This window comes from Asterias rubens, chromosome 2, assembly GCF_902459465.1.
Source record: "Asterias rubens chromosome 2, eAstRub1.3, whole genome shotgun sequence".
Lineage (NCBI taxonomy): Eukaryota > Metazoa > Echinodermata > Asteroidea > Forcipulatida > Asteriidae > Asterias > Asterias rubens.
In genome coordinates, this window is record NC_047063.1 from 16724016 (window position 1) to 16745961 (window position 21946).

Consider the following 21946-nt stretch of genomic DNA (forward strand, 5'->3'; position numbering starts at 1 on the left):
CCTTGGCAATATTATGTAAAGAACCGTATGACACGTTGTATTTGTGCAATGCCATAAGGTTACGTGCCATAGCCTCACGTACACATTGCCATGCCATTGTGCGTAATCATTTGTACACGAAAATTGCTTTGAATACACAACAAATTTAAAACTCAAAAGAGAAACTTGAAATGTTATTGACGAAACTGCTTTTTATTTGTGCAGTGGTACCATAAGGTGCGTGCCATAGCCTCACGCACACATTGCCATTCCAATGAAAATCTATAGAGGGGTTTCGCGTGACGTCACAATCGTCAGTTTTTGCACCCGTTGAGTACTATTATCAGCTGAGCTGTATTTAACGAAACGCATAAACGGTGCAAAAAGACCAAACCAAACAAAACTTGTATAGAAACAAAACTTAGCACTCAGCTGCCCCAATGTAATTTAATTGCTTGTTTTTGTTACGGATATGTAGACACACAGGTGCAAGAGCAGCCAAGATAACATTGACTTATATTTTTTTAGAGTATTTTGAGATGACACTTGAGTTTTGAACTTCCATTCCAGTCCCAAATAATTATTGTTTTTGTTCAAGACACTGGACTATTGGTAATTGTCAAAGACCAATCCTTACTTGGTGTATCTCAACATAATTTTATGCAGAAAATATCAAACCTGTGAAAAGTTGCGCTCAATATTGGTCGTCGAAGTTGCGAGATAGCAATAAAGAAACAAAACACACGAAGTCGTGTGCTTTCAGATGCTTGATTTCGAGACCTCAAATTCTAAATCTGAGTTCAAATTACTTCTTGAAAATTACGTTACTTCAGAGGGAGCCGTTTCTCACAATGTTTTATACTATCAACAGCTCCCCATTACTCGTTACCAAGTAAGGTTTTATGCTAACAGTTATTTTGAGTAATTACCAATTATAGTGTCCACTGCCTTTATCGTCGTTCTCTCTCTAATTTACTCTCTTAAATTTAATTTTGACTTGCTAAAGACATCTTTGCTTTCTTCAATCTTTTCTTTTAGTTTTTAAATGTGTACCATGTACAAAATGAATGTTTTTGTTGTATTGTAAACAAACCATCTAAAAGTAAATCAAATCTATGCCAATGCATTTTGTCAACGTGAATCGCCCCCTTCAGATAGTTGGATCTAAAATATACCAGAGTGCCGATGAAGGACAGCCAAATACCGTAACCATTGCCGAAATTTTGCTAAATGCAGCGTAAAACTGCAAAGTTTGTTTACTTCCACAAACAAATTTTCCTCGATGTGCACCTTTACCTCCGTCACCCATCCAATTTGATTGTATAGTGCATCAATGGACTTAAATCACTCAGAGTAACGGTATTTAATAATATCTGGCCACGACACTGATGAGAAAAGTTCAATGTTTGGAGACCAGTCGGCAGGATTGAATTCATATGGATCTCTGTTTTTTAACAGTTGTTGTTTTAACGAATTAAAACTCGTTAGTATTTTTCTCACAGTATCGACCGGCGTTGACTTGCATTATCCGGAGTAAATATTATGTGCTTGATGTAATTCATTGTCTTATCAAATAAAATACTGAAAGAAAACCTTCACCAAATATTTTGTCTATCGAAGAAAAACCAACTTTCTCGGTTCAAACGTGCGTCTGCTGTTGCGAGCAGACGACGCGTTACCAACAGAAATAGTACTCAACATGGCCGACGTCGCGCACAACGAACTTTTCGCGGGGTCACGCAACCAAGAGACCGCAGGTTTTTGTTTGCGGGATTGGGTAGGGATAAATATAGGTCTTCATTTTTTTTGTGTGCGTGACCTCACATGACCTCTACTTCCAGTCGAAACCGGAAGTGCCCTCTAATTCAAATGTGCAAAAGTTATGAAGTTGGGTTAACGATGATAGTGTCTAGCAAGGGTGGGCAGTTCAAAATAAATATCGATGACATAACTAAACGCAACAGCGCCCACTAGCGGCAGGTTGAAAACTCCTTAAAACGGACTTTTTGAAGATGTGTGTGGTGAAGTTTAGTGTAATCACTTCAAATTTTACACACACGTTTACTGTCAGGCAGGCATCATTTGTGTGAAGTTTCAGATCGATGACGTTATCGGGGGTCACGTGACGCGGCCTTAAAGGTGCACTTTTTGAAGTCGTATAACTCCCGAAGTAATAATGCGACTTTGTTGAAACTTGGTAGGTTGTTAGACATTGGCAAGTTCTTGTGAATTATGTGATGACGTTATAATGACGTCATCACATGATTTCTTATGATTGTTTTCATTTGTTGCACCTTTAACTCATTAATTGCTAACTGTACATGGTATAATCTAAATTATTTTGTTAAGTAGCCAGGATTGGTCATAACTGCTTTGTTTATTAAAATGTCAATTTCAGATGAGAAATTTGAAAATGTTATTAACGAAACAGCTCTGCATTTGTGCACAAATGCAATCAGGTCTAGTTTTTTTTGGCATTTGTAAGGCCTTTGAAATACCTTGTTCGGGTACCTGTTTGGGCATTACTACTGATATACTGCTTTTTAACACCCCTTACCAATATTCTGCCTTTTCATTGGTTTAGAGCGCGTCACATGATATGTCTTAGTTTTGCTAGACGACGGCTGTGTGATAGTGCATCGGTTTGCCGTGCGCTAGTCCGAAAGACTAGCACACGGCGTGCAGTACCCAGACGTCCGTTGCGTGTACGAGGATGATAAATTATTAGTCTGTAACCATTTCGGATTACATGACACTACATGCAGAGCACAGTAAAAGTTTTCGCAATCTGTATTCGCGTCGTCCGTGGATTGTAGCATTCAGGTCTGTAAAGTCTGTACAGTATTTAGAAATGTTTGGGGTGTTATTTTAGTGAAAAATTGCGTCTTAGTGCAAAAACTTCAGAAGGAGACGTTTCTCGCAATGTTGTATACTATCAACAGGTCTCCATTGCTCATTCAAGTAATTTCTTATGTTGGCAACTATTTTTTGGTAATTTCTCAAACAAATTATTAGCATAACACATTTCTTGGTGACGAATAATGGGAAGAGGTTGATGGTATAAAACATTGTGAGAAACGGCTCCGTCTGAAGTGCCATAGTTTTCGAGATATAAGTAATTTTCCACGAATTTGATTTCGAGACTTCAGATTTAGAACTTGCGGTCTCGAAATCAACCATCTAAACGCTCACAACTACGTGTGACAAGGGTGTTTTTTCCTTTCATTAGTATCTCGCAAGTTCGATGACTGATTGAACTCAAATTTTCACAGGTTTGTTATCTTATGCATATGATGAGATACACCAACTGTGAAGGCTAGTCTTTGACAATTACCAATAGTGTCCACTGCCTTTAAAAGCTTCGTATGGAAACATGCCCCATGTATAGAAATCGGATAGGCGTATACAGCTCCAATTGACAGACATGCAAATGTCATACTCATATAGTGTAACCAGCAACAACGGATAGCGACACAATGATTGATCTTGACCTTTCAACTCCCCTATCCTTTGTATCGCAATGCAACGTGCACAAACACACATCACAGCTGACACTATGAACGGAAATATCGTAAGACATTTTGCTGGTGTGTTTTTATACACAGAGAGAGTTTAGGCTGAGTTCCATATAATATCGAAATAATAGTTATAACATTGCATCAAAATGTGACAAGTAGGCTTATAGTTGTTTCGAGGAGTCGGTCTTGTTTTCGAGGGTTTGGTATGATCAGGAAGGCAGTCGAACCACATGGTGAACACAAAGAAGCTGATGACATGAGACAAGAAATATTCAACCGACAATGAACTCGCTGTCACTAGTACCATTTGACTTCAACCATTTTCATCTCAATTCCGCTCCACTCCCGCCATGCTCAACTCAGTCTTAACGTTGTTTGAAGCTGTCAGGTTGCAGTCGGTATTCGTGTTTTTGTTTGTGTTCCTGCTGGGATTGTACTGGACTCGCCTGCCTAAGAATTTGCCACCAGGACCGACCGGTTGGCCAGTTATCGGCAGCGCACTGGCCCTTCGCCGTGGACTATCTCATCATGTTTTCACTCATTGGTCCAAACAGTACGGGGAAGTGTTCAGTGTTCGACTTGGCGGCAAACTCGTAGTAGTTTTAAATGATTTACGCTGCATCAAGGACGCTTTGCACAAGCAGGCTGATGTCTTCTCTGACAGACACAATTCGACCGTTAACAAACTGAATGGAATTAAAGGTAAGTTTTCTAAACAGCAGCATATCAGCAGCAAATAGTCCAAAGAGTTCAAAGTGAATTGTGATCATGTCGAAGTTAAAGGAACACATGACACAGGTGAACATAACTCAACTGTGACTGTTTCCAAACGTCAACAAAATAAATTGTTAAATTGTTCAGATTTGTGACACAAGCCTAGCAAAAAAACAAATTTTTTTTTTCTTTTTCCATCTGGAAAATGTTTTTTAGTGTATAAGTGTTGGTTGGAAGCACGGTGTAATAATTTAAAGACCCTGTCTGGGGCAGGCCCCTCTTAAAAACTAGCACAACCTCCCTAACTTCTTTATAAACTTTCAGAAATAAAACTGTAGCATCTCAATGTGAATTATTTTATTTTCCTTATTATGTTTTAAATACATTCACTCCAATTGTTGGGTGGTCATCTGATCCACCAGCCAAAATAAATAATACAAATATTCGGTTCCATATGCAGGTGCATTTTCCGAAGAAAGTGGTGACATTTGGAAGGCGCGTCGTCGGTTTGGTCTCGGGGCTCTGAGAAGTTTTGGTATGGGCAAGAAAAGCAACGAGCATTCAATCAACGAGGAATCACGGTACCTCCTCGACGGCTTCGCAGACGAACAAGGAAAACCATTCAATCCTACGCACCAAGTCGAAATCACCGTCTCAAATGTCATTTGTAAAATGTGCGTTGGAAGAAGGTTCAACTTTTCGGATCCAGATATTGCGGAGATACTTCAGTTGATCAGGCAGCAGTTAAGCTACGGCACGCCAACATCATTAATTAATTACGTTCCTGGTGTCATTCACACTCCATTTTACTCCCATGTAAAAACAATCAGCAGACGTCTCAAGGAACATTTCTCTTGTATAGTACGGGTGAGTAAAATACATTTGGAATTAATGCGTGATCCAGCTACAATTTAAAACATGTTTTCTTTCAATGGTGGCTTAATATTGTAGACAGTGGTTTTTGTCGGTCAAGTAATGGGTGACAAAAAAAACCAGACAAGCTATAGGTCTGGACAAAGTTTTCCCCTTGGTTTTCTTCCGGTTTTTCCTACCATGCGATACAAATATTGTTTACACAAATGTAAAGGGAACTAAGACATTTAAAGCTGTCATGAAAATACGTACACTTAAAAACATTCGTATACATTCTATTTCATTAAGAGGTGTACATGAATATAATATAATTTGTCATAAATCCTCTACATTTTTAGGAACATAGCCAGTCTTTAGCTCAAAGTGGATTGTTATTAACTTCACTAACGCGGAGAGAGTTCTTAGGTTTCAACGTGTCAACAGCTTGCTTTATAAAGTCGTTGTTGAACGCTGGCAGAGCAGCCTGCCACATAAGAAATGGCGCAAACAAAACCTTGTATTATCAGTTTGGCCTGTTTCGCTCTGGTACGAAATCGAAAGGGACAGAAATACAAACAAGAACGCGTTTATTTTTCTTTCCAGGAACATCGCGATTCTTACGATAAAAATGACATCCGGGACATTATTGACCTGCAGTTCGCAGAGGTCGAGAAACGTGAAACCAGCGGCAGAGTCGACGATCGATTCGAGAAAGACTCATTTGACGACGTAGCCATGCGAGGGAGTGTTTTTGATTTGTTTGTTGGTGGAACAGAAACAACATCAACCACATTGCTGTGGTTGATGATGCTTATGGCGCTCCATCCGAATATACAGAGAAAGGTAACAATGAATAATTTCATCAGTACTAAATTTATTGTAGTTCCGTTTGTTGTGAAAATGTACCAAATATCCATATAATAAGAGTGTTTACTTTAAGCATAAAACGGATAACTTTACCCATCTTTCAACCACTTCAACCTAAAACCCATTGCAAAAATCATTCTACAGGTTCAGTCCGAGATTGATGACGTCATAGGAGGGAGCCGCCAGCCATCAATGGCCGACAGTCCGAACATGCCGTACACGAACGCCGCCATCTTGGAAACTTTGCGCATTCGTCCGGCTGTTCCCTTAGCAGTTCCCCACCAAACAAAAGAAGAAACACTGCTGAACGGATACACTGTACCAAGAAACACATGTAAGAAATACCTACCAAAGCTGTGATCAGCAAAAGGACTGTATAAGCTTACTGCCAAGGTATATTAGTTTGGGATACAAAATGTTTCCACTGCAGCTGATGACACTCGTGCGATGACGCACTTTTTGGTGCCATGTTACAAAACAAAATTCAGATCGTGTTTTCTTTTTCCCCAAATAGGCTAAAATTGGTTTGGTACTAAGCGTCTTGGTTGATATGTTTACCCGCAGGTGTGTTGATTAACATCTTGGCAGTACATCATGATCCTGCTACGTGGACAGAGCCAGAGAAATACAACCCAGCCCGGTTCCTCTCTGCTGATGGCAAGAGTGTCGTTCAACATGAATCGTTCATCCCATTTGGTACAGGTAGGTTTTACAAGCGCTTCTAGAGGAATATGGGCGTTTTCTAGTGACCACCCCCCTCACACACACACACACTTCCAAACATGCTTTATACGTCTGCATTGTTTAAATTTTGTGCAACCGCTTTGTAACACATTCTCCAACTGTGGACCTGTCCCGAACCGAGGACTCTATCGCCCTCTCTTATTATAGGTCCCCGGTTTGAACTTACGAAAACACCAACATAATACAGCAACAACGACCACGGCAACAACTATGACCCAAAAAATCACCATGCCCCTTTAAAAAAGTAAACCAAAAATAAACACCAACGAAAGAAACACAATAGTTATTTTAAGTGTTTAACTTCAATCGGTTTATTGGTTTTCTTATATAATGTTTGTTCAAGTAATTTTAATAGACACTTTCAGAAAGTTTGAGAAAGTTATTCCTCTGATGATAATTGGTTCAGCATAAAGTATTCAAGTTCAATATGCAAAGTGGAATTATAATTTCTTCACATGTATAACATGGGTGGATGTAACCCTTGAAATAACAGTTTTAATTTCCGCCTTGCTCTCAGGTCGACGTCGCTGTATGGGGGAAAGTCTCGCCAGAACAGAACTCTTCCTTATTTTTGTCAACTTGCTCCAGCAGTTCAGCCTCAAGTTCCCGGCAGAGAAACCCTTGCCCTCCGAGGAAGGACTGCCAGGCATCATATTAAAGCCCGGTCCATTTGAAATATGTGTCACCAGACGCACCAGTAAAGCTCATACGAATTGACTCTTTAAGCCCTCTTAACAAGTTTTTTTTATTTAAAACCAAATTAACTGCAGAAAATCATACGGAACTTTGTGGAAATAGCTTTATTAGTCATTAGAGGATTGCACTGGAGTGTCAAGTGAACACGCTTTATTGTATAGGAATGTTTTATACCCCCTTTTTTTATATGTGTTTGTCCCTGTTTAGGATATCAATGAATATGACCCCAGTTCATTGCACTTTGTAAAAAAAAAAAAAAAAAACTCAAGTCATTGCATCACAACACATATGGCTAACAGACAAAGGTCTCCGGACACAATTAAACTGAGTTTGTAAATAAAATTTGTAAATAAGGACGATCAGCATCATTGAGGGTACACTTCGGAACCGCAACAACGTGAATTTGTAATAATATTACAGTCTACAATTTGAGAAAAAACTCAGTAAAAACGAAACAGCTTTTCCAAAAGTCATAATCTCGCCTGCCCAACTACAAGTTTACTGATGAGGTCATTGGTTAAATGAACGTAAGTCTTTCTCTCTGTATCCAGAAAGAAGAGGGGGTCAGATATGACATTGAGGTCAAATCCATCTTTGGCCAGGTCATTTTTCCTGTGTTTGAAGGTCACAGTGATGTCCATCTCTTTAAGGATGCGTAGAAACTTCGGATATGCGTAGAGCGGCAGAGACTTGACCACGTGACTGTATATATTGTGCAAATCAAGTCGGTGACCTTTCATGATGACAATGGCGGCCATGCCTGCCTTGCCATCATGCCCTGTACGAGGAAACAGAACACAATACTGTATTGAGCATATTTCAATGTCTAAAGTGTTGTAACCTTTTCTGTCATTGCACATTATTTCCTGCGTGCATACCTACAGGGTCCAATTTCATAGAGCTGTAAGCGCACAAAGCAGTTAAGCACAACTAAAGTATGCTTACCAGAATAGGGTTACCAGCCTAAATACCATGTCACATGTACATCTTGTGACTGGTATCCTGCTCACTTCTGCTTAACAGAAATGTGTCAATCAATATTTTCTGCTTAAGCTGCTCTGTAGAATTGGGCCAAATTGTAAAATAATCATGACAAGCGAAAACGGTCGTAATTCTTCTATAGACGAATCAAGGTCAATCCTTCTTGCATTTTGTCCAGATAAATAAACTTTGCTTTGAAACATTTTGTCTCAAATAGTTGTTCATCTGAATTTGTTTTCGTTAAACGAAGGACGGACCTAATTCAAACTGCTCGTTCTCAGATCAAGTGTCAATTTACAGAATTGACAAACATTAGTTTGACAATGTTTGTGATTGTTAAAATCCTGGGCCGCTGCTGACACGTTTCAATAATGTCCATGTCTGAACCACGTTGTGCACTCTGGTGAGCTCAATGCCCTGATATCCGAAACTGGACCATTGCTCACGTCTCAGGGGTGTTTCAACAGGGACCATTGATTAGGATGAAAGAGGCATGACAGAGCTCTGCCAGAATCAGTTGTGTATGAAATCGGTTTGTTACTTGTCGATCTTTGATGAAACATAATTCCCAAACGTACTTAATAATCAAGCTTGCAAATAAGTTGAAACTTATCCAGGCAATACATGAAAGTGTCAACAGTAAGATACAAACAAACTAGACAAAAAAGCGTACCAACAAGTCAAAGTGACAACATTAACTAGGGGCGCTCCAGCAAAACATGTCCTTAATTGTTTACTAAGATTCCTACCTGGCACACGCACTCCATAGACATTAGCTTCTTGTACATCAGGGTGCAGGTTGAGTACATGAGCAACTTCTGTCGTGGCAACATTCTCGCCTTTCCACCTGAAATTAAAATGGTTGACTTATACTAAAGGTGCGACAGCCACAACAACCTCAGCAAAGTGCAGATGGGAAGGGGAAGGGTGAGTGAATTTGGTTATAGAAAGTCTCACAGGTCTATTTCTGGTTATGGTTTCAGCTCATGTTAGTTTCTTCTGTGTTTGTATTCCTGAAGTTTATGTAGTCTGCGAAAGTACAGCCTTAAAATGGCCGCATAATCTCAGTTTAGTTACAGTTACTATGAAAGTACACGTAACTGTGCGCCCAGTTGTAAGAGGTTGCAAAAAAACCGCCTCGACCCCACAGTTTGGACATTTATATTTACAGTCCGTTATTCATTCACTGGCTTGACACAGAAAAGTTTATTGGATTATAATTCTTTATTGTCCGCATAACATATACAGATAATTTTTTTTATTAGCAATTGGAGACATTAAAAAATTATTATTATTATTATTATAATAAACATGCTCATAAAACCGAACAATAAAATTACCTTATTATTGGCCATGTCAAAGAAAAAACAAACCACAGTACTCTCTTATCGTGATGTATCTCCTTAGTTCATAGAAAAAATATACTTATAATAGGACACCTTAGCAAATTGTTCTAAAATCCAGTTGCCTTTACCCATCAAAGTACCTTTGTAGCATGTTTTTATTCGCAATATTCATATTTTGTTTATGCTGGTTCGATTAAACAAAGGCCGTCAATTCGAAGGCTACCTGGCAGGTAATTAAGCGACGAACGAGAAGAAACTGGTCAGAAACATTGCAATTAACCAGAATCTCTCTTTCACCAAATTGATATTAATTTTGTTCAATGCCCATTTTGTGCTTTTGTAGTTTTAATTGCATGTATAGTTCTATATTGTTATACTGTATGCCTTGTTTTATTAATCTCCATCTAATTTCCTTTAATATTGTCTGTTCTTAAATTGTGGCTTCAGGAGATTAACTCGATAGTAATTTAGTTTACTTCAGGGGTGCTACTTTTTGTTTGTTCTTTCTCCTATTTGTTTGTGTATGTTTTCTTCACAATTCTTATTTTCTGTACTTTGCATCTTTACCTCTGAAATTAATAAATGAAATGAAATGAAATGAAACAAATTCTCTTGAAGAAGTGAGTTTCATATCAACATAATCAAGTTTAGTATAAAAGGTGTCACTATTGGGAGACTTTTGGGACGCTTGGTGGCAGCAGACTTACCGGGTAATATCCATTGTTCTCGGTCATGTGCGCACGCTCAGAACTACGTAAACAATGAAAATTTACCTGGTTAGTCTGCTGCCACCTAGCGTCCCAAAGTCTCCCATTAGTAGTCATCCTATGCAACTAAGGTAAAATGCTACGAACATGAACCAACCTGAACGTATCTCCAAGTCTATCTTTGAAGTACAATTGTCCGTCTACATCATGAATCATCAAATCCCCAGTGTTGAAAAACACATCACCTTCCTTTCTCACGTTCCTCACCAGTTTCTTCTCATTCGTCGCTTTATCTGCCAGGTAGCCTTCGAATTGACGGCCTTTGTTTAATCGAACCAGCATCAAACCTGTCTTGCCTGTCAACATAAAACATAAAAACCACTATTTTTGTTTAAACCAAAATATTTGAAACCATTAAATGGTTTTAAAAACAAAATGGTTTAAACCAGGTTCAAACCACTTAAAATGGTTTAATTAACCAAAACGAGAAATACCTGGAGGTGTTGGGATGCATTTTCCGTCCACACCGCGAAGTGGTTGAGCGGACTCGACGTCACATCGAACGATATCAAATATATCGGTTAAATCCTGCCAGATAAAAGGTGGTACACAAACAGTTTGGTGGTCGTGGTTAATTAGAGGCATTGAACACGTTTGATAAACTTACTTGGTAACGAACAACGATAAGATGTTTTCTCATGACCCACACCATACAAAACTTCAAGAATCAATTTCATCATATCTTATCATTATCAAACAATGATGAATAATTTTTCTTTAAATTCACATCTTGCAAAGCTTCAAACATCACTTTCATCATATCTTATCCTGTCAAAACCACGGATTGTTTAGTTTTCCTTCTGCTCCAAACCACGTAAAGCTTCAAACAAGGCCTCCATTATCTTACTCTCATACCGTGCTGTATCTAGTTTTCGTTCTGCTCCACACCACACAAAGCTTCAAACATCACTTTCAAATGGCCTGTTACCCTATACCCATACCATGGCATATCTAGTTTTCTTTATAATCCACACCATGCAAAGCTTCAAACACCATCATTTTATCTTATCCTGTCAAAACCATGATACGTTCAGTTTTCCTTTTGCTCCACACCACCTAAAGCTTCTAATATCACTTCCATTATGTCAAACTAGGCCTACTCATACTGTCCAGTTGCCTTGTGTTCCACACCACGCGAAGCTTCAATCATCACTTCCATTTTATTTACTATATAATTCCTTATTTTATGAGCAACACAATGCAAAGCGTCATTTTATGAGCCACACAATGCAAAGCGTCATACATAACTTCCATAGTTTAAGTTACTAAATACTTAATGGGAGACTTTTGGGACGCTTGGTGGCGGCAGACTTACCAGGTAAAATCCATTGTTCTCGGTAAAGTGCGTCTGCTGCCACCTAGCGTTCCAAAGTCTCCAATTGTCAAACCGCAATTTCTCCTCATGATCCACACCACAAAAAAGCTTCAAACTTCACTTTCATTATATCTTACCCTGTAAATACCGTGGTATCTCCCAACACTCCCCACTTTGCCATCCATATTCATTGATAAATACGGAGCCTCTGTAGCGCCGTAAAATTCAGCAACATGACTAATGTTGAATCGCTCCTGGAATTCCTTCCATATATCTGACCTAAGTCCATTCCCGAGGGCAAAGCGGATTCTATGTTGTCCGTCGTCTGGACGCTATAAATAAATTTTGAAAAGGGAGGATGGTTTGTTTTGTTTTGTTATTATTGGGTAGAATGAAAGAACAATAACTACAGAGATGGACCTGTACCTTCTACCCCCAGATTTATTATACATAGCACTTACCGACTGAGCTATCGTAACCAAAGTGTTGGATAGATCAGTTCGGTATTAAAGGCAGTCCGCAAGTACTATGACCCCGGAGATGCCATGGCCCAACTTGCTAAGCACAAAAATGCATTAAGTACACATTGTCTTGTCTGGTGCCCAACTCAATGATTGCTTAGCAAAGAAATTTGTCAAGCAGTATTTTCTGCTTAACGTTATGAAATAGGGCCACGTTTATTATCCTGCTCAGACCAGTTACATCTATTATGCAACTTCTTCTGCAATTGTTTAAGACAATGTCAATAACATGGAGATAATTTCTTAGAAGATTATTTTTCCAAATGCAGCTTTCGTTGTAGTTAAGGTGTTATCTATATCAGCATCAAGTTCCTTCATCAAACAAACAATGTGAAGTTCCTTTGCAAGTGTTTTGTGACTTGCTCAGGCAGTATTAAACGTAACACATCTGAGTTCATAAAAGTGCGCAGCGTCCTGTAAAGTAATTCATATTGTGATCTCACCAGAGGTTGTGCTAGCAGATAGCGACATATCTCCCCAATATACTGGAAGCTAGTTGCTCGATACTTGCGGATGTCATCCCAGAATCGACTCGCTGAGAACTTAGAGATAGCGATAGTGCCACCTGATGGAGGCAGAACAAGGGTAATTCAGAAGGGTTTTAAACGTAGTGTGATTTAAAGTGTTGTTATCTAGGGACCACTACCCAGTTTTCTAGGGAAAGGTAGCAAAGCTATAGGCTACACCTTGTTTCCTACATGTTGACATAATATAGAGTGATGTTGTTAACAGTCCATTAGTGTACACTTCTAGTAAAATTTATTTGAAGCTTAATTACGGTAAACATGTTATACTGATTATGTTGCAAAGAATGTATAACATTGTCCTCATACAAATTGTATTCACTGTCATTGAGGATGTCAATATGAGATAAATGTCTTAACTTGAACTTATGCTATTACGGGAATTGAGGCTGTGCATAGTGAGATCTCGTACTTAAGAATTTATCGTCGTGTCACCAAAAGTCTTGCCTGAACGTCTGAGACTCGCATTTCGAGACTCTTGCATTACGCCAGAGTATATCAAGATTCTGACGGTCACGTGGTATGGGTGTACCGTTCCGTTGATCTCGCAATCATTTCGCCATCAAAGTCTACGTACACGTTTATTTTATACAACATCATTTAATGTAAAAAAGTAATTACAAAAATGTAATAAATGTGACACAATGTAAGTTGTATCCTATGCCTTCGCTGGTTATGTAAAACCAATAAATGTCCTTATCATTGCGGATAAGGACAGGGGACCAGTTAATTGGTCCTTTTCTAGGCTTTCTGCTGGCGTATACAATTAAACGCAAAGCAGCTAACCCTTATATATAAAACACCCTCCTTACCTACTCTTACTACATTAGTAAGCCCTAAAGTGTATGCAGCACTGTGGTAAAGAGGTAGAGAGGTGTACATGACGTCATCTGGCGTCAAATCCACTTTGGACAGCAAGAAAGAGTTTCGGGTCTGGCGATTATGGGACAGATTCGCTGGTTTAGGAAGCCCTTGGATGACAAAAACAACAGGCACATTACACAACCTTGATATCAAAGTCTAAGTACATTATTTTGTTGTGAGGTTACTAAACATAATTGGTGATAATAAGTACATTGATTTATAAATTTCAATGAATAATCATTTGTTTTCCTTTGAAATCATTTCTCCTAAAGATATGAAGTCATAATTGAAAGGAAAAAAAACCTGGACGAAAAGGGATAGCAAACGGGAAAACTTTCAGCCGTTACAACGGAAATTAAGGACAATCTGTTTCATGCTGATAATAATGTGCTTGGGTTTCACAACGTTCTTTTACACTCACACATCGGATTAACCCATATCTTATCCGGGGTTGATATTTCTTGTAGGCCTACACAGTTTAGTTTAGTTTAGTTTACACATGAAGTTAAATGTATTTTTGCAATAAAATGGACAAATGGAAGAATAATGTATAGTAAAAACGGTAAAAGAAAAAGAGATACAATGGTTGATTATCACGGAAGACATGAACATTGTCTTTGAGTGTATAATACATTTAGGCCGAATCCAAGATGGCTGCAACGGCTACGGCTGTTGCTAAGGGTGTTGCTATGTACGGACCATACTTCAACGCATAATGAGGCGGATATCTAGCCGTAGCCGATAGCTGTAGCCGCTTATTCAGACACGGCCTAAAGGCCGAGTCACCCCTGCAGTAATAACGAAAACTATAACGATAAAACGCAAAGAGAACACGGTCTATTGGTTGAATTGCTAGGCTCCACGCAGAATACAACCACCCTTATTCAACCAATCGAGGGCGTGCATTTTTAATTTTTTGGTCTGTGTGACCAGGCCTTCTCATGGGTACGAAAAAAAAAATGGCTGACCTGTTGTCCCAGAAGTGAATATGTACAGAGCATCGACATCGTTTGGTAGTTCATCACGTACATTCCTTGGAATAGGATCGCTGCGTTCGTTCCAAGTATCCACATGGGTCATTCGATCAGGAAGGGCTCCCTCTGGTGAGACTTTCCCAATCACCAAAACCTCCACGCCCATGGCATCTAGTTCAGTCATGATAGAGTCTAGAGCCTCAATTAGAAGCGTGTCTGGATACACAAAGAAACGTCAGATTAATTTATGCTATGAGTGTATTTATTATATAAACACAATTTTCAATACACATTTTAAGTGGTGCTGTAGTTGGCAGTGGTACTGTTTACACTTGGCGAAACAAAGTTCATCTTTATAAAGATATGTTCATCTGAAGGTCCAATTTTCAATTCAAACTCACATTTATTTATATATTTCATGAACTGAGTACCAAGCCATAACAATAACTTTAAAGTAACCAATAAACATTGCTATTTTACAAGGCTGAGAATATTATAATTTGTTTAGTCTGGAAGTTTGCAGATATCAATAACTAAAACAAGGGACAAAAACAACGTTGATAACAAAAATTCCAACCAATCTCGAGGGGCTAAATATTTGACGTTAAAATTAGTTATTAATTCACTATGAAGTGATTTTGTGCAGTCAGATTTATTAAAAGTCTGTCCCGCTCATTTTGCTCATCGGGCCGGTGTCAATACCCAGGTTACTCCCCTCCAGCTATCGTTTGTACCCATTATGTACTCCTATGTGGAAAGAAGCAATTATGAAAAAGTGCTTTCCTCAATGATTAGTGTCGCGACTGGCCAGGCCAGGATTCGAACCCACATTCTGTTATTTACACCCCCGTCAACTAGAGTAGGGTTGTTTCCATTACGTCATTTTGTTTGAAACTTAAAGTTAATATACCTTTGCCACATGTAATCGCCTTCACCTTGCAAGCTCTGATACCATGCAGCAGTGCATCCCCTCTGAGATTATAATTCAAGAAAGCAATCTTCAGACCCAGTTTGTTGAAGGCCAACCAAGTAAGAATGAAACTGGGTTCATTCATCATGAAAATAGCTGCAGTATCTCCACAAGCTAACGTCCGACGTCGATGTAAGAATCTAGCCAACTTGTTGGCTTCTTTATCCAAGTCACCATAAGTATGAACCCCGTCTTTGTACAAAACGAAAGCCTTCTCTGGTGTTTTCTGTGCATGCTCCTCGAAGAAGTCCATGAGTTTGATTCCTCGTTGTTGCAGAGTCTCCTGGGTCCTTTCCAGTGATTTTGTCCTCATGATTTCACCTATGTCCTGAAACACCGTAGGTCCGTATTTGAGACGGAGGTACGAGGCGAGGGCAACTGGGATACCAGTGGTCAACGAAGCTGCGACTGCCTTGGCAACTTTTCGACTGTCAGACATAATTGGAACAGTCACCAGTGTGTAACACAAACAAAATGGCCTATGTACTAGTTTGCAAATGCCTTGATAACCTGTTGACCGACACACTTATTGGAAGAGTCAGTGCAACCCAAACAAGCTTGACCTTTATGCTGTCATGTAATAAGCATTCAATCATACGTTAGAACGAATACTTTTTGCCAAAGTGTGTAGTATTTAATGTAAGGTTTTTGACAACAATATCTCAGTAGAACTCTGTTTACTGGAGCGAAAGGATCGCACAGAATGGTGTGACTGGATCAACAACAGCACACATAAACCTGGGTTCAAACCCACAGACCCACTTGTGCTGTTCAGGTTTACTGTAGTCACTGTTTTGAGTGCTTCGGCTCCAGTACACTGATGGCTGTAAAAACAGGTATTATGCATTATCTCATTAGATAAACCAAAACGTACTTGTTTGCTCTATGATGGTTTATCTTAGATATGGGTTCCCTGTTATTTATTGCTCTTTGGCCATGTGTCATCACAGCTATACTGCGTGATGTTAAAACAATAGTCTTGACTCAAGTCGGATTTTCAACTTGATTCTACAGACAATCGCGACATAACCGTGGGCACCAATTGAGGGCGTTGTCGCAACATGTTTTTACATAATACACTCGGGTTTTTTTTATGCGTGGTTCAGATAAGGCCGAAAAAGACTGAATTTCAGAAGCCATTTGGACTAACTATATATTCAAATTGAGGTCACGCTTGAAAAACGATGCTTATCAGTGCAGATAGATCACAAAGGAAACGAATGCACTGTGGGTATATTAAAATTGAGGTCACACTTGAAAAACGATGCTCATCAGTGCATATAAATCACAAAGGAAACGAATGCACTGTGGGTCTCCTATATTTTTCAACACCAAAGTCTATACTCTCATCGACTACAACGTGTAAAATCTACAGAATTGAACAAATTTCAACAACACCAACAACTACTAAACTCATTATGTTGAACCAAATCGTAGACTTGCTCCAGATGGTTGGTTGGCAAACGGCTGTTCTCTTCCTCGTTGTGTTCTTCATTGGACTGTACTGGATTCAGCAGCCTGTGAATCTTCCACCAGGACCGACTGGTTGGCCAGTCGTAGGCTGTGCACTAAAAGTCAAATCAGGAGAAACTCATATTGCTTTCACCAATTGGTCCAAGCAGTATGGGGTAGTGTTTAGTGTACGACTTGGCCCTCAGCTCTTCGTAGTTCTGAATGATTTACGCAGCATCAAGAAGGCCTTGCACGAGCAAGCTGATGACTTCTCCGATAGACTGGTTGTAGATTTTGCGAAACTACTGGGAGTGGAAGGTTTTCACTCTTTTTTTATAACAAACAACCTGTTAAATTTACAAAATGTACTTTACTTTTCTCTTACCAATACTTTATTTTCCACATAATCATGACAATACATAGATATGAAATAACAGAATAGATGGTTATTTATAGTATTAACCATAGTATAACCAACAATCATGGATGATTTCGATGATTTGTGATTAAATGGGTAAGGACGTATAACATTGTGACTTTATTGTCTCCTTTATAATAGGCAGTGTCGTTTTTGAAAATGGCACTGTTTGGAAGGAGCGTCGTCGGTTTGGTCTCGGGGCTCTGAGAAGCTTTGGTATGGGCAAGAAAAGCATCGAGCATTCCATCAACGAGGAATCACGGTACCTCCTCGACGGCTTTGCTGACAAACAAGGAAAACCATTCGATGCCACACACCTCATCAATAATGCCGTCTCCAACATCATTTGTAAAATTTGCTTCGGTTACAGGTTTGACTACTCCGACCCCAAGTTCGCTGAGCTTATTGCTATTCTCGGAGAGCAATTGTCCGATAGCTCGTCTCTGTTTGCTAACTTTAAGTCGGCTGCGTCTGAAGCTCGGACAAAACGAAATGCCGAATTCATCATTGATTTTGTCCGTAAAATAGTCCAGGTATAAAATGCATGTTAATTCATTCAAATATTGCCTTCTTTGTATTTCTTTTTATAGCATTATGTTGTGCACTATCCACAACAAACCTCTCCCGACGCCCCTCTCTGACCGAAGGGGGGGGGGCGGGGGTACGGGGATTTATGTTTTACCAGTTCATGTGTATGTTTTCATCTCGATGGTGATGTTTTAAGTAGTCTAAAGTGTTCATTTCCCAGAGTTTATCATCGTACTTTGTTGTATGTGCATCTTTCTAATTTTACACTTCAAGGACCACCATCAATCATATGATGAAAATGACATCCGGGATATTATTGACATGGGAATAGCCGAGGTCAAGCAGTCAAAGAGCAAGGAAAAACATGGTGGTCGAAATAAGAAGGAGTTCTTCAACGACGGTGCACTTATTCGAAGTGTTATATTTTTATTCATCGCTGGTACCGATACAACGACCCAAACTCTGCTTTGGACTTTGATGTACATGGCTCTACATCCTGATGTGCAAAAGAAGGTACAGTCATTTTAAACTTTTGTGGATCATGTTTTGCTATGTTTTATTGTTTCTTTTGACATGTCTTGAGTTCCTACTCAACTTGGCTATAGTTATATTGGTGTCAGATGTTTGAGCTCACCTATCGCGTGTGCTCGATTAGCATCCCCTGAGCCCCGTCAAGGGCTTAATGGGATACTTTGGAACGCTAGGTGGCAGCAGACTTTCCAGGTTTTACCTGGCGTGTCTGCTGCCACCTAGCGTCCCAAAAGTTCCCTTTTGGTTGACCGTGATCCCGTGCCCAAAATCATATTTTGAGAACCCAGGCTTGTAATATTCGTGAACATCGAATGAAGCCCCATCCAATTAGTCAAAATAATGTGTACAGTAGAATTGAGCTTATAATGGATGCTCCATCGTGATTACCAAACAGGTCCAGTCTGAAATTGATGAGGCCATTGGAGGGAGTCGTCAACCACTAATGACCGACAGTCCTAACATGCCGTACACTAATGCCGTTATAATGGAGATGCAACGCATGCGTCCTGTGGCGCCTTTAGCTATTCCCCGCAAAACTAGGGACGACACGACGCTGGACGGGTACACAATTCCGTCAAACACGTGTAAGTAGCTTTCAAAATATTAGCTTTTTATTTAAATGAAAATTTAAACAAGACACGACTTTCTTTTAGTTGTAAATTGTCTCTCCATATCTGCTTCTTCTTATATATATGTATAAAGGCGTGTTTGTCAACATCTGGGCAGTACACCATGATCCTGCGACGTGGACAGAGCCAGAAAAATACAACCCAGCCCGGTTCCTCTCTGCTGATGGCAAGAGTGTCATTCAACATGGGTCACTCATTACATTTGGAACAGGTAGGAAATGGTTTTCTTTTCTTTTCACATCAGGCAGAAAAGGGATACTTTTGGGACGCTGGGTGGCAGCAGACTTACCAGATAAAAGCATGACAATTTTCCCGATGTATCTGATGCCCCTCATTCGTGTTCCAAAGTCTTCCATTGCGAATGAATGCAAGCCGAAGAGTGTAATCGTAAAGGCTTAGTTTACCACATTTCGCCATAGTCTAACACAACAGTTTATTTTTGAAATTATTTACAGGTCGCCGTGCCTGCATGGGAGAAAATCTCGCTAAATCCGAGCTCTTTATTTTCTTTGTCAACATCCTTCAACGATTCACTGTTACCTTTCCAGAGGGTAAAGCGACCCCGTCACAGGATGGATCGGCTGGTGCTATACTTGGCCCGAGACCATACGAACTGTGTGGCACCATCAGACGTACATAAATGTTTCAGATTTGGATCTGCGCTCTGTCAATCAAGCCTCGTGCAGTCTGCTTATTGCCGTGTAGAATTTATATTTGTTAATATCTTTTTTTTCTGTTTTCGTGAAGTTTTTTAAGTTGATATAAAGGTTTTCTTGGTCCTTTTTGGCAGATGAGCAGTCAAATTCATTTTCACGCTCTCGAATTAAAGCTTTTTTGTCTCTCCAGCTGTAACTGCGTTTCAAATTCAGAATTCGGCCATTCAATTTCGGTTTGAGTCGAGTCACACGCCTCAAAAAGCGTCTGCGAATTTGAATGCTGCTTGGATGGATTGTTAAATCGATTGATTATTTTGTTAAATCGAATGACGCAACATTACATTCGACTAATCATGAAACGAAATCGAATGACCCTTTTCTGTAGCATTCGATTTCGTGCGAAATAGAATTGTTTGGTGGTTGCTCATTTGCCGAAATTGACGGAGAAAACTCTATGTAGCACCGAGAATGATCAATCTTTCAGAGACCTAAATTGCGTTGCATGAACATAGGATTGTGTAGTTTAAATTAGTGTTTTATTATGTTTAACCCCTGTGTCATGGTTTAAAAGGATGCTCTTTTGGTATTCGTTTTATATTTGGCTTGAGAGGGTTTTTAAATCCATTCGTGTTGGGATTAAGGGTTATTTATTGTTGTCACTGCCTTCTGTTTTTATTGTGTTTTATTGGTGTTGATTTTGCGAGGTTCTCGATTGTTGGTGTTTTAATGTTTTCTGTTGTGTGATTTTTATAGTGTTTGAATTCAATGTCCTTTTAAGAAACATATTGGCCTACCTATATTGTTATCATTGGTGGGGGTCTGGTTTTACACATCTGAGATGACAGTTTATACTTTTAACAATAAATATATCCTTTTTTTAATGTAAAAAATATCTGAATAATAAAATAATGCCGAGACGCACCGTACACGTGTACTTACTTGAATCCTTGTCAGATTTAAAGTTACCTGCTCGACTTTTGTATTCTCCCCTATAAAAGGGCTGGTTTCCACAGCAACCGCAAAACAACAAGATCCTTGAAACTTATTTCTTTGATGTATTATACCTTGTATTAAATTCCATGAATACTGCGTACTGAATTTCACACAGTTTAAGTTGGAATGTTTCATTTTGCCTTTAGACTATTTTTCTCAAACTAAATTCATATTCACATAGGATTGTGTTGTTTAAATAATGAATTTAGTTCAAATATTTTTATGAGAAATTACTTCTTAAAAAAAACTACGTTATTTCAAAAGAAACCGTTTCTCATAATGTTTTATACTATAAACAGCTCTCCATTGCTCGTTACCAAGTAAGTTCTTACGCTATTAAATTTTTGTTTGAGTAATTACCATTAGTGTCCAAGGCTTTTCGGGGGGGGGGGGGTACATTTGGTCTCGAGCCCCGACCCCGATCATAAAACATATTTATTTAACAAGTTAACCTCCATACAAGTGCTTCATTGTTGATCTTTGTGCAACAAGAATGGGAGACTTTTTGGGACGCTTGGTGGCAGCAGACTTACCAGGGAAAATTCATTGTTCTCGGTCATGTGCGCACACTCAGAACTACGTAACTGTGGAAATGTACCTGGTAAGTCTGCTGCCACATAGCGTTTCAAAGTCTCCCATTGCTCAACCACATTGACCCCATAGTTTCTACACTTTATACCGAACGTTATTTACGATGACGTCATTATTTGCAGTTTACTGCCCTACCAAATAATTAAGTGACGACCTCTATTTCTTTTTACAATGATGTAATAATTGACCAAAATGATGATTTAACTGTGCTCAAGTGCCCGGTGTTCCATTCATCTATACTCCCTTTATCTATACTGGGTAAGACACGACACAAGGGCAGTAAAACCTACTGGAATCCGGTGCGTTGCGGCTGGTCTTTAAAGGGTTCAGGTGTTTTCTGTTTCAGAAAGTTTCCACAGATTTACATGAAACTTTATCTCGGTTTTAAGATAATAATTATTACTTGCTGAGGTGATGTATTTTTTGAGAAAATAGTAAAACAATTTCATGAAAAGTACCCAAGCAAACACCTTTTTTAAGTATTTAGTATTAAGAACAGCTTTGGCGGAGTACATT

General features: G+C 39.2%; 3 protein-coding genes across 3 annotated transcripts; 2 read left to right on the forward strand and 1 right to left on the reverse strand.

Annotated features, from left to right (window-relative positions):
• The first annotated feature begins 3515 nt into the window (after positions 1 to 3515).
• Positions 3516 to 7399, forward strand: LOC117306948 (cytochrome P450 2U1-like). Its single transcript, XM_033791537.1, has 6 exons — positions 3516 to 4199; positions 4672 to 5078; positions 5667 to 5906; positions 6075 to 6264; positions 6495 to 6632; positions 7192 to 7399. The coding sequence occupies exons 1-6, from the start codon at positions 3848 to 3850 to the stop codon at positions 7389 to 7391; spliced, it is 1527 nt and encodes a 508-aa protein (XP_033647428.1). The 5' UTR covers positions 3516 to 3847; the 3' UTR covers positions 7392 to 7399.
• Positions 7400 to 7823: 424 nt separating this feature from the next.
• LOC117306947 (very long-chain acyl-CoA synthetase-like) lies at positions 7824 to 16101 on the reverse strand. Its single transcript, XM_033791536.1, has 9 exons — positions 15573 to 16101; positions 14657 to 14878; positions 13637 to 13795; positions 12744 to 12865; positions 11917 to 12111; positions 10899 to 10992; positions 10562 to 10760; positions 9101 to 9198; positions 7824 to 8148 (listed from the first exon to the last, which is right to left on the reverse strand). Exons 1-9 carry the CDS (start codon positions 16069 to 16071, stop codon positions 7841 to 7843), a joined length of 1896 nt encoding a protein of 631 aa, XP_033647427.1. The 5' UTR covers positions 16072 to 16101; the 3' UTR covers positions 7824 to 7840.
• A 949-nt stretch (positions 16102 to 17050) lies between these two features.
• LOC117305170 (cytochrome P450 2U1-like) lies at positions 17051 to 19850 on the forward strand. The gene is made up of 6 exons (XM_033789976.1): positions 17051 to 17402; positions 17644 to 18035; positions 18304 to 18543; positions 18956 to 19145; positions 19264 to 19401; positions 19646 to 19850. The coding sequence occupies exons 1-6, from the start codon at positions 17051 to 17053 to the stop codon at positions 19828 to 19830; spliced, it is 1497 nt and encodes a 498-aa protein (XP_033645867.1). The 3' UTR covers positions 19831 to 19850.
• The last annotated feature ends 2096 nt before the right edge of the window (positions 19851 to 21946 follow it).